General features: G+C 40.2%; 1 protein-coding gene across 1 annotated transcript in view; it reads left to right on the forward strand.

The window, feature by feature from the left end:
* Positions 1–12591, forward strand: part of ITGA9 (integrin subunit alpha 9) — a 303615-nt gene that overhangs the window by 169496 nt on the left and 121528 nt on the right. Inside the window, exon 18 of the mRNA XM_075062573.1 lies at positions 11372–11522. Coding sequence (XP_074918674.1) covers positions 11372–11522 — 151 coding nt within the window. The remainder of the gene's footprint in view (positions 1–11371; positions 11523–12591) is intronic.

Genomic DNA, 12591 nt, shown 5'->3' on the forward strand with positions numbered 1-12591 from the left:
AAGAGGAACAAACAATATTTTGAAGATCAACAACTTTTATTAGTTAAGTCTATAGCCTTTAACTACAGATATTGATTTGTTAAAAAAAGGCTTTTACATTGGTCAGATTTTGTAAACCGGCGGAGAAAAGCAGCAAGCTTGTGGCTTAGTGTAGGAAGTAACGTTTCATAAATTTGACTGAGCTCATGGTACAGAGCTTATCTTGCTTTGATCAGACAATGGGAATTGGTTTTCAGAGAGGCCTCATGTTTCATGGCGTGCGCTTTGTGGTTTTCTGCCGCTATGCAGTGTCTTAGCAAAACAGTGGTGATGAGGAAAAAGAATGTCCTTTCATTTGGAGCTTAATTACTTGTTCTGATAGGATCTATTTTTTTTGCTCTGTAGGCCTTCATAGCAGATGAAGGATGTGACGGATTAGATCACAGAACCCCCCTTGGGAGCTGCCACCTGATGTGCCTAGACTACCTCTGCCCCTTCTTTCCTGCCCCGTCAGCTTAGGTCTTCAGTGCCCTGCCTGGTTTGAGCCAGACTCACTAGCCTACTGCAAACTCAGACCCAGGTCTGAATCACGTGCCCTAACAGCTGTAGGCTTAGCTGAAAGCAGTTCTTGCTTTTAACACTCAAATACTCAACTCTCAATAGGGTCTAAACCCAAATAAATCCATTGTATCCTGTATAAAGCTTATAAAGGGTAAACTCATAAATTGTTTGCCCTCTATAACACTAACAGAGAGATATGCACAGCTGTTTGCCCCCCCTCCCCCAAGTATGAATACATACTCTGGGTTAATAAGTAAGTAAAAAATGATTTAATTAAATAGAGAAAGTAAGATTTAAGTGGTTCCAGGTACTAACAGACAGAACAAAGTGAAGTACCAAGTAAAATAAAATAAGACACGCCAGTCTATGCCTAATACAGTAAGAAACTGAATACAGATAAGATTCCAGTTCCAGTTCCAGAGTGCTTCGTTTTACAGACTAATCTCCTTTTAGTCTGGGTCCAGCAATCACTCACACCCCTTGCAGTCACTGTCCTTTTTTCCAGTTTCTTTCAGGTATCTTTGGGGGTGGAGAGGCTATCTCTTTAGCCAACTGAAGACAAAATGAAGGGGTCTCCCTTTGGCTTAAATAGACTGTCTCTTGTGGGTGAAGACCCCCTCCTCTCTCCTATGCAAAGTCCAGCTACAAAATGGAGTTTGAGTCACCTGGGCAAGTCACATGTCCATGCATGACTGAGTTCCTTACCAGCCAATCCACATTCCTGGGAAAGTCCAGATGTGGATTGGTGTCTCCAAATTCATTGTTGGCTTAAGTGTTTCTTACTGAGTTACTGAGAATAGTCTTTTCTCAGGAAGCTGACCAACTGCTTCACTACAGCCTACTTAGAATCAAACAAGTATGCAGCCAATATTCATAACTTTGAATACAAAAATGATACATGCCTACAAATAGGATTAATAGATTCAGTAGATCATAACCTTTACAGAGATATGTTTCCTGGTATATGTAGCATAAAACACATTCTAGTTATGTTTTATTTATATCTATCTATATCTATAAGCATATTTCCATAAAGCCTTAAGGGTGGCACCGTCACAAAGGGTTTTTATTCCATTAATTTTATCATGCAGTAAACAAAAACGTCCTTAAACAATATTTTTATACTCTGTTTATCCTAGTCAGTTTATTCAGAGCAAGAGATCTTGCCAAATTATCTGCTTTACAGAAACCAAAAGAAAAATTAGTGCACTCTGGAATTTTATCAATCTCAGTACACCTCTACTCTGATATAACGTGGTCCTTAGGAGCCAAAAAATCTCACCGTGTTATAGGTGAGACTGTGTTATATCGGGATAGGGAGAGGAACTGCTCCCTGGCCCAGCTCACCTCTGCTCTACCTCCGCCTCGTCCCTGAGTGTGCTGCGGCTGCTCCACTTCTCCCTCCTTCCTTCCGTCCCTTCCAGGCTTGCTGCACCAATCAGCTGTTTCGCTCAGCAAGCCTGGAAAAGTGGGGAGGGGGAGAAGTGGAGTGGCGGTGGCGTGCTCAGGGGAGGAAGCGGAGATGAACTGGAACGGAGTGGTTTACTTGCTGTGGCCCTCCCCAGCCCCTCCGCCCCAGCTCACCTCTGGGAGCATGCCGAAGCTCCTTTTCTCCCCCATCCCTCCCAGGCTTGCCGCACAAATCAGCTGTTTGTTGCGGCAAGCCTGGAAGGGAGGAGAAGCAGAATTGAGCGGTGTGCTTGTGGGAAGAGGAGGAGGAGGTGAGTTGGGGCGGGGAGCGGTTCCTCTGCACCCCTCCTTACTTGCTGCAGCCCTCCTGCCCCAGCTCACCTCCACCTCCTCCCACAAGTGCACCACAGCTGCGCTTCTCCTCCCTCTCAGGCTTGCCATGCCAAACAGCTAATTGGCACAGCAAGCCTGGGAGGGAGGAGAAGCGGAGCTGTGGTGCGCTCATGGGAGGAGGCAGAGGTGGAGCGGAGGTGAGCTGGGGCGGGGGAGCCCTGAGTAGGGCTGCAGCAAGTAACAGTTGGGCACAGAGGAACTGCTTGCAGTAACACAAATTCGGATATAACAAGGTAAAGCAGCCCCATCCCCTGGAGCACTGCTTTACTGTGTTATATCCAAATTCGCGTTATATCAGACCGCATTATATCGGGGTAGAGGTATATTAGAAAGGAAGGATCTGTGCTCTTGGGGCTTGATTCAAAGTCCATTGAAGTAGGTGCTGTCACGTGAAATACATGTTCCAATATGATATTAATTTACTGGGTCAAAGGACACTTTGAGTCTGTGGTCAGTTCCTAGTAATATCCTAGGACAGTATTAAGATTTAAGAGGCTCCTTTGTCTTTTCATTTAGAAGAAGAAGGGTAAATGTGGGACATGCGAGGATTTATAAGTTCCTATATGATGTCTCACAAAATCATGCTGCGACACCACACTAAACTTCATAGCTTAGAATTATTTTACTGTAGAATAGCTGACTGTCATTCCAAACCAATTTGGTGGAACATAAGGAATAAAATGAAAATGCCTATTATAATATTTTTGTATTTGTGCATGCAGTACATTTCAAATATCATGTAGTATATATGTAACTAAATATTCATAGCTCATTGTTTCAAAGAAGCAGGCTTTTTATTCTTAGTCTGGCTCTATTCTTAGCTATAATATGTTGCTAATGAGGTGCATATTGTATTTATGGATAATTTTGTTGCATCACATCAAGGATCTGATTTGCATTTTCCAGAAAGGACTACCAGCAGAGCCAGTGATTAATCAGAACATAATGTAAGTTGCAGTGGAAGCATCATCTTAGGGAACTAGCTGAATGTTTTCCATTGCTGAGTGTGCATTGGGATGAAGGAATAGTTCCTTGGTTTCCATCTGGCCAGTGGCACTCAGAAGCATCATAAATCTATCACATGTGAAAACATCTATTGCAATGGCCAGTCCTGTGCCTGCTGAGCATACAATGATTGAAGCACTCCAGATGGTAATGGAACCAACGAGTAATGAGTGATTACAGAGCTCAAAAATCCAGTCTCAATGAAAGAATATGGATTCTTATTCTCTCTTTGCAATGGGCTGTTCTCTTCCAGTCAGGGACTGTGTACAAATGAGACTTAACGGAACTTTGTTCTGTAATAATCACCAGGCTATGTCCACTGGAATATGACTGTACTGAAAGTTTGATTGCAGCAGGGCTTTCAAGATATATTTCTAGTTCCCTTTTGAAGTGACTACCGAACTAATATAAAACCCTGCATTCTTCACGGACACCTTTGCATTGGTAGCCCATTCACCAAAGAGGTTGTAAGGCAGAGTACTGTTTCTTGGTTTAATAACCAATTATGTCAGCCTAACCAAAGAGAAGGTTGAACTACTGCAATATTCTCATGTATTTTAGCTGCCATGGAGAAATCTAAGCTCAACAGATACTGCACAAATTAACAGAAGCTAGACAAATTTTCTTTTTTACTGCAATTTACAAAATCCAATAAAGCTGAACAGCTCTACAGATCAGCCATTGAGTTGCCTTCTTCGCTGAGAGCAGCAAAATGCTTGAAACAGAGGAGTTTCTGGAGATAATGTTGTATGTACTGAGTTCCATATTGATTCATTTCTCAGTTAAAAATATCTTAATTTGGCATATTTTATTCTTGACATAAATCACCTGCTACTGTGTAAAAAATTCCCTGTTGCAATGACTTCTGTACATTTTTATGAGTTTTCCTCCCTGGTTAAATACCCGTTGGTTGTGATCTATAAACGACTGGGGTACAGGACTTTTTGTACCCTTTTCCCTCTTCTGTGCTCAACCAAGCACACTAATTGATTCCATATTTTGCTCCTGCATTCCAGGAAGAGAAAACAAAATCCAACCTGTTTTGTCAGATTTCACTAGGAGTTCAGTTGCTAAAAGATTCATTTTCCTCAGGAAATGTGTATTGCATGCAATCATTGTTAAAGATTTAATCCATAGAAATGTCATGCCACAAAGTACTAAATTTCTCCTCAAAATGAATTACAGTACTTTTACTAATCCTATCTATGCTAATCCACCATTGCAACATAACTCATTCCTTTGACCTTTTAAAATAATAATAAGCAGCTTTTTTTTTTTTAAAGTAACCAGTGTGGGATTCATATTGCATGTAGCACCTACCTCCTGTTCAGTGGGAGTAATTATTCCATCCTCTTATTTACTGCTATCAGTGATCAGTTTCCTCTATCTCTGTTCTCATTTTACGGCCTGATCCTGCACGCACCCATACATGTGAAAAATTTAACTTGCATGTGCAATCCCATTGACTTCAGTGAGCCTGCTTATGAGAATAAAGTTACTCCTGGACGTGTGCACAGAATCAGGGCTTTTGATTATAGATTCGACCGGGATGTTGTGCCTAATTCTCCTTTCACTTACCCTGTTCTTAATCAGCAGTAACTCCATGGAAATCAAGAGAATCCCACTGATGTAAAGCCAGCATGAGTGAGATAAGAATCAGGCCCCCTTGAGCATTTTATTTCTGCCTGTAAAGGCTTACACATGTCTGTGGTTCTGTAGAAATAAGTAGTAATATGAGAAAGTTACCTGTTTTTTGAAGAGTGTAAGTAGAGCGGGGGTGGGGGGAAGGGGACATGGCATCTTTCACATGGATTTGCTCGTACATTGCACATGTAATTTAAAATGTAAACAATTGACAGTGTATGTTGCTGAACACTGGCATGTCAGTTGGGATAATGTGAGATTTATTTGAGGAAACTGAATTTGAGAAAGAGGATCTATTTGGCATTCCCAGAGAAGGGTTGAGAACACAGTTACTAGCTGTAACCATTTTCCTTAATCCCACAACAGTAACCTCTCCTTTGTTGCAATCCCCCAGTAATGAACAGGGATGTCAGCCAGACAGTATGTAATCTTTTGTGCCTTTCTTCTCCTGGACCATTAAACTGTGTTCTTGTTTTTTAAAAAAATGGGGCCATAGAAAAGAAGGAAAAATTGGATCAGACTATTTCTGTGACCTAATCCTGGACCCCAGTGTGTGTACAGACTGACTAACTGGTGTGATAGGATTCTTTCCACAGGGACCCAGGGAGTAAAGAATCCCCCTCTCCTCTTCCTCATCACGGAACTGTAGTAATATAGCCCCCATGCAAAAAGTGCTGCTCCTTCATCTGGAGAATGGTTTTATAATCAGCTAGCCACCAATCTTCCCTAGGATATCCTGCACACTGAAACCCTCTGCCCTGGGACACAGGAAGTCCTGCAGAGCTCTATGGTCCACAGAGGCTGTAGATCAAAGTCTCCAAGTGCTGTCTTCTTCCTTTCTGGAGCAGATCCCGCTGGATGGGGGACAGCTGAGGAGATAGCAGGATTTTCCCTCCCCACCCAAAGTATGTTAAAAGACCTCCAAGCAGACACCCCAGTATAGTCCAGATTGACTTTTGGATGGTGAGAAGTGACCTTGAGTGCTTGTGGGAACGAAAGGGGCAATATCAGAGCTATGTAACATCCACTGGTTTTGATTCATGTGGGCTTGTATGAACATTTTTTTTTTAATTTTTTTTTGGTTTGGATTTGAGAGTCTGCTACTCCTAAGCTTTGCAATTCCCCCCAAATCAAACACAATCTAAACTGCCAATCTTCATATGTTTTCCTGTCAAAGCCAGGTGAAGCGACGTTTTTCGTCAGCTTTCACTGCAAAACCATAAGTTGGCTGTGGTTTGCCCAAAAGCTTTGCAAATCTCTCTAGAGAGAGTCTTGTCTGAGTTTAGAGTTGGTAACAAAATCCCAAACGGGGTGAATTTTGCATAGTTGGGGGGTTTGTTACAATCATTTCCTACAGCTGTAGTTAATATTCCGTGCCTTGTTATGAATGAGGCTGAACGGTGGCATTGCATGCTTGGAAGCTCTCTGCTTTTTGTCTGTTGCAGGACAAATGCTATTTACTCACCTATGCCTTCTCTGCATTAGCAAAAATGGGCTTTAATTCTCCATTGGTGCAGCTCCACCCATAGAAGTTAGGACTCAGATGGGTTTAGGCATGTGTTGTCTGATCCTGTTCAGTTGATCCTGTCTGCACTACAGCTTCCACTGGGTGAGGCATACAAGACTTGGAATATCAAAGGGGGAAATGGTGACCCAGACCAATAGGGTAGGAGAAAGTCCTGTTCCATTCTTTCTCTGCCTTGTGAGTAATCTGCAAAGGTTAGGGAGGTTAAGTACAATATGTGTTTTTTACTGACTACTAAAGGAAATTGGAGGAATGAGTCCAGGCTTACCTTTTTTGGAATGTAGATTATGTCTCCCCAGGTGCACAGTAACTAAAGCACCATCATCTTGGGGTGCGCGGGAATGAAAGCTGTAGATCTTTTCTGGTAGCTCTATCCCTTCCAGTCTTTCTTTCCCAGATGACTACAGCATAACTGTGTGAAGGCAATGCAAAGGGGATCAGGGACTGGGACAGAAGATGAGAGCAGGTTAAAAGAGACACCTGTCATGTCCTGACATTTTAGACTTGTTTCCTTTTGTCAATAACTTTAGGGGGGAAAAGGAAAATATTTTCTTTTTATACTTTGTGCTTGAGCCAATAAATTAAGAGTCAGGGGAAAGTTTTAGTTAATCTAAACATGAACTCTAGAAAAAGGTTGGAGCCTGATTTTTTCCGAAGGGCTGACATCACACATCCCATCCTCTATAAATCAGTGAGTCTACAGGTATTGAGCACCTCTGAGTATCAGGCCCACTCCCTTTTCCTCTACAGAAACTGACATAATTATATATTTATTGTTATGTGCATGTGTGCGTGGGTGCATATATAGTATGCCTATAGCTATATAGTCTTTCACACAACTTTCACTCAGCTCTCCGTTTCTACATACTGTGTTGTGTTATTCTATTCTATTCTATTCTATTCTATTCTATTGTTTTAAAATTTGCTTAGTGATTGCTTCCTGATTTTTAGGTTTAGATCTATGCTTTCTTATTTTTATTTGATCTGCCTTGACTTGATCCACGTATCTGGAGAAAAAGATTAGACACTTTTAAATTTTTCATTTAATGAAAAATAAAACAAAGGCTGTTTGATTTTTGTTCCTTAGATTGTTTGTCTTAGGTTGTCGTAATGAAGAATGGCTTCGTTTGTTTTCTTGTTTCCATAGGGTGACAACACAGCTTTACTGACATATTTTGACTCGGCAGCTAGCCTGTTTAATGTTCAGCAGATGCTGGAGAAGGATGGCATCATATTGGTTGTACAGTTCATACATCACAGCAGGCATTCCATGCTCAATGACATCATGCCCCAGAGCAGTAAACAGGGTTTGGGAGCTCCCCTGCTAATAGACAGATTCTTTTTCTTAATCCATTTCTTGCTGAAAGTGTACCTGATTCATTCCAGATGTACTCAAATTTAATGATTCAGGAAACTAGTCTCTTAAAATGAGACTTAAACACAATCTTCTGTTGCATTTCTGATGAAGATCTGAATTCCTGTCAGCTTCGAACCACTGGGGGTTTTCACAAAGTTCAATAAGTCTGTGAATTTGATGTTGGTGCTATAATCAGTGATCAATTAGTGTTCTCTTAAAAATCAGGTTTTCCTCTTCTATAGAGGAGTATATTGTAAAAGATTTGTGGCTAATTTAACATTGCCACAAATGCCTTCCTTCAGATATAACTCACTGTAACTGATAATGGCACCATGGAAAGTAGTAACATTATACTGACGTGCAGTACTTATTTATTGTTACTGCCCATGTCTTTAATTTTTTATTAAATAATCATTCTGAACAACTGTTCTACTATTCAGTATTAAATGACCGCATTCTTTGATTGTGACTGTGTTTAATCTGTAAATGCTACAAAATCAGAGGAATTTTTTTCCTATTGTTTGCATGAGCGGAAATAAAAGTAAGTTGTTGATAGAATATAGAGTCAGGCCTAACCATTCTCCTTCTCAAATAATGGCAAGTTCTAGACATTAATGATTAGAGAGCATTGCAGCTAGCATGTCCTTCACTTGATGAATCCTTTGTTAGTTTTCATCACTTGCTAAAGCAACACATACATCTAGATTTTACTAAAGGATCTTTTAGCCTGCAAGCTGTTAATCTAGTTTTATTAAGTGTATGCAAATACTGTGATTTTGAACTTACTGGGAAATAATTCACATTAATGATGTTTTTTTTTTTCGGCGTGCTTGTAATTACTAGATGATTCTAGTAGTTTGCCATTTATGTCTTGGTAGGAGAATTTGTTTGCTTTTCAGTCATAAATATTTAAGATTGCAGCATTTGGCCTCTTGAATTCAGTGCCTACTTGGGCAGAAATCCCATTGACTTCAGTGGGAGTGTTATTGAAGTAAAAATTGCAAGATTTGACTCTAATTGTTTTGACATTTTAGTTTCAAATTTTTAGTGGGATCCCAGCCAGGGCTCCCTTCTGTGTGAATGCAATTTTGCAAAAATTGCGCCTTCATTTGTTTGCATCCATAATTGTGAGAGCAAATCATACCATTTAGAAGGTTATGTACCTGCAGATCTGTTACTTAGCCATCTCAGTGGTGGGATTTGTGCCTGCAATTAACTGCAGCCATAACAATGCAGGCACAGTTTTTGCAGTTTGTACCGAAACAGTGAGAAGCTGTCATTTGAAATATGGGCCTTAATTTTAGAATGTAGTGAGCAAATAAAGATTATAAATAAAGTGGGCTAAGAAGATAAATGCACTAAGAAATACCTCTTTATTTTGTGGAAAAGTCCTGCAGAATTTACAATGATGAATTCATAAGGATCAACTTTAAAGAAGGTGTCTAGAATATTTTACCCCAAATTTACTGCTCGATCACAAGTTCCCCAAATCACTTTGGGGAACTTGTGATATAACTATGGATACTAGATTCTAGAATCTTCTTTAGCTGCAGATGTGTGAAGCATAGAGAGTCTTTTCTCATGTTAGCTTGTGTTACCACTTCAGTACCATTTACCAGGAGATTCTGTTCCTATAAGATCGTTATATGTGGAAATCAACTTGAGGTCAGCATGTGGGCTCTGTGTAGTACATTGAAAGGATTGGACTCTTAAACAGAGGTGGGTTAAAGTCAGAAGTGAAGATACAAAATTGCATTAGATAAACCCACTCATGTAAATTAGTAATTTTCGAGGGTTTCATTCTGAGTTGGGACTGAGTAAAGCAGAACGTGCAAACATAAGACCCATGTAAGTCCCAGGCACAGTGGTTCCCTGATAGAAATCCTAGTAGACTCCATAGGAGTTCCTTTCATTTAAACTATTTTCAGTGTTGAAAAGCTGCTTGGTCAGACAGCAGACTTCCCAACGATACTGTGTGTGTGTATGCGTGCTGCTGCGGGTGTTGGTGATACCTGCCATGGTGTGGGTTCGTGTTAAATTAATGGTAATTAAAGGATATTTTTGACTTTGCTGCTTGCACCTCATCTGAAATTCCTTACTGTCGCTTTCCCCTGACATGCCACTAGGAGGCTTTTTTCTGAGCCACCACACAACTCCTTCCCAGTGACATCCTTCATCTTTTCCATGGTAACTAAAGATATGGCTACACTACGGGGACTATAGCAGCATAGCTACAGCATTGTAGCTACGAAGGCATAATCCTGTAGTGTGACAGCCCGTGCCGATGGAAGGGGTTTTTCTGTCGCTGTAGGTACACCACCTACCCAGCAACAAGAGCTAGGTTGACGGAAGCATTCTTCAGTTGACTTAGCTGTCTTTATGCTGGGGTTAAATCAGCCTAGCTACATCACTCAAGAGTGTGAATGTTTCATACCCCTGAGCCATGTAGCTATGTTGACCTACATTTTAAGAATAGACCAGGGCTAAGTGGAACTGGATTCCTTTTACACTAATGATCAAATCCAGATTGGTGATGTTTAGGCTGCTTTGTTATCTCTGTTTATTTTCTAACTTACATTCAACATACAACCTTTTACTTCACTCAATTATCTCCATTTAACTCCTAGTACTATGTTTTTGGGTCTATTAACACTTTATCTTACGCTTATTTAGGAACTTTTCTGGTTCTAGACTAGCCAGAATGCCTAAATGTACTGCAAATACCTAGTGAAGGCGAGTGTGTGTGTGTGTGTGTGAGAGAGAGAGAGAGAGAGAGCGAGAGAGAGAGAAAATAATATGGGATAGATGTATTACAAGTGTGTTGGGAAAGACAGATTTAGGATAAATTGGTATGTATGTATTTGCATTGTGTTAGCACCTAGGAGCCCCACATCCTGCTTTCTTTCACAAACACAGACCAAAAAAATAATCCCCGCCCCAAAGAACTTCCAGTCTAATTATCATTTGGTGGATGGTTATAACGTCTTAACATTCCTTTTCAGCATATAGTTGATTTCTAGATGTTGACTAGCCCTCTTTGGTTTTGTCCTTTCCAGCAGAGAAGCTCAAAGTAAGAGGATTTTCAGAAAGTTACTATTATGTTAAAATAACTTTCCATTTTTAGGAAACAAAACAGAAGAGCATTTATCTTTGAATATTACTATAACAATACTTAACCCCTATATAGCACTTTATTGTCAAACCACTGTATAAGCCATAACTATCTAATCCTCACAATAGCTCTGTCATGATACAGTAGGTTAAAATAAATCTCAATTTTACAAAAAGGGGTTAAGTGACTTGCATAGGGCCAGCGAGATGGCCAGTGTTAGTGCCAGGGTTAGAATTCAGACATTACTATGCTGGTACCATTATGTACACATCTCATATGTGATAATGCATTTTAATATTGATCTTGGTCTCAAACAATTGAAGGTGGAAGGAAGAAAGTGAGCGAGTTGCAAGGCACTAACTTGTGTTCTCACTTCTGATTACAGTGTTGATGACAAAACCCCCTATCTGGCATTGGGAGCAGTAAAGAACATTTCACTTAATATCTCCATCTCTAACATTGGGGATGATGCCTATGATACCAACGTGTTCTTCAACTTTTCCAGGGAACTCTTCTTTATCAAAATGTGGCAAAAGGTAAGGACAATCTCCCTGAGGCTTTGTAATATTACTGCTAACATACCTAATGGATCTGGGGACAAATTGAGACCCACTGTTAAATAGCCACATCTCCAAGGAACTCCATGAGGTTGTACCACTTATCTTAGGTCTTTACTTAAGCTATTTGATTCGTTTGTTTAATCGGTGGTGTTGATGGATTTTGTATTTATACACGTCATTTTGGACTGATGTGTTGCTGGTGCTGAGATGGCTATGGGAATGAAAAAGAAAGATGGTTATTTGGAAAGAGGTTGGTTGCTTTAGAATTCACAGTAGAATGTATGGACTGAAAAACAAAGAGTTCGAGCTTTGATTTCTCCATGTTTAGATTTACGCCTTTTTCTCATGGGCATAATCTGATATAGGAACTAAGTTCTTTAAAAATAATAATTTAAATAATCTTTTAAAATAGAGGTGTGCCAGAGATGGTTCCAAATGGCAGAAACACGTATTAAAGAAATTGTGAAGAGCAGACACTGTAAAATATAAGGGGAATTTTTATCATTTACTTTTATCTCAAATGGCTTTCCCAATTGTTCCCTCTTTGCTGAAACTCTGCTATTGCTTGTTGGTCACATCACGCTGAGCTAACAAAGAGAAGTTAAAAGCTACAGCACAGGTGGGGCAAAAAGATATGGGTGAAATCCTGGCCCCACTGAAGTCATGGGGCCAGGATTTCTCCCATATATTTTAAAGACGGATAGTTTTTGGTTATAAGGAAAACTCTTCCACTCTAGGGTGGGGAGGTGGAGAAACACTTCTAATGGACAGTAATTATCTTAGTCTTCAGTTTTGAGCATTATATCCCATTTTCAGGTACTTTTACAAACTTCAGAGCAATAGTTCTGTATTGCGCCACGTCAGATAATGTACATTACATGTATGCTGTAGCTCTTTGACTAAACACACAGAAATGACAGTTGGCAGTACACACTATGATGTTAATGGGAGTTTTACATGTAGATTTCTAGGGATTGTCCTGGCTGCCATTAGAGTGTTTCCATTGACTTCACTGGGAACAGGACTAGGACTCAGTATATGGGCT

The sequence above is a fragment of the Chelonoidis abingdonii genome, chromosome 2, assembly GCF_003597395.2.
Source record: "Chelonoidis abingdonii isolate Lonesome George chromosome 2, CheloAbing_2.0, whole genome shotgun sequence".
Classification (NCBI taxonomy): domain Eukaryota; kingdom Metazoa; phylum Chordata; order Testudines; family Testudinidae; genus Chelonoidis; species Chelonoidis abingdonii.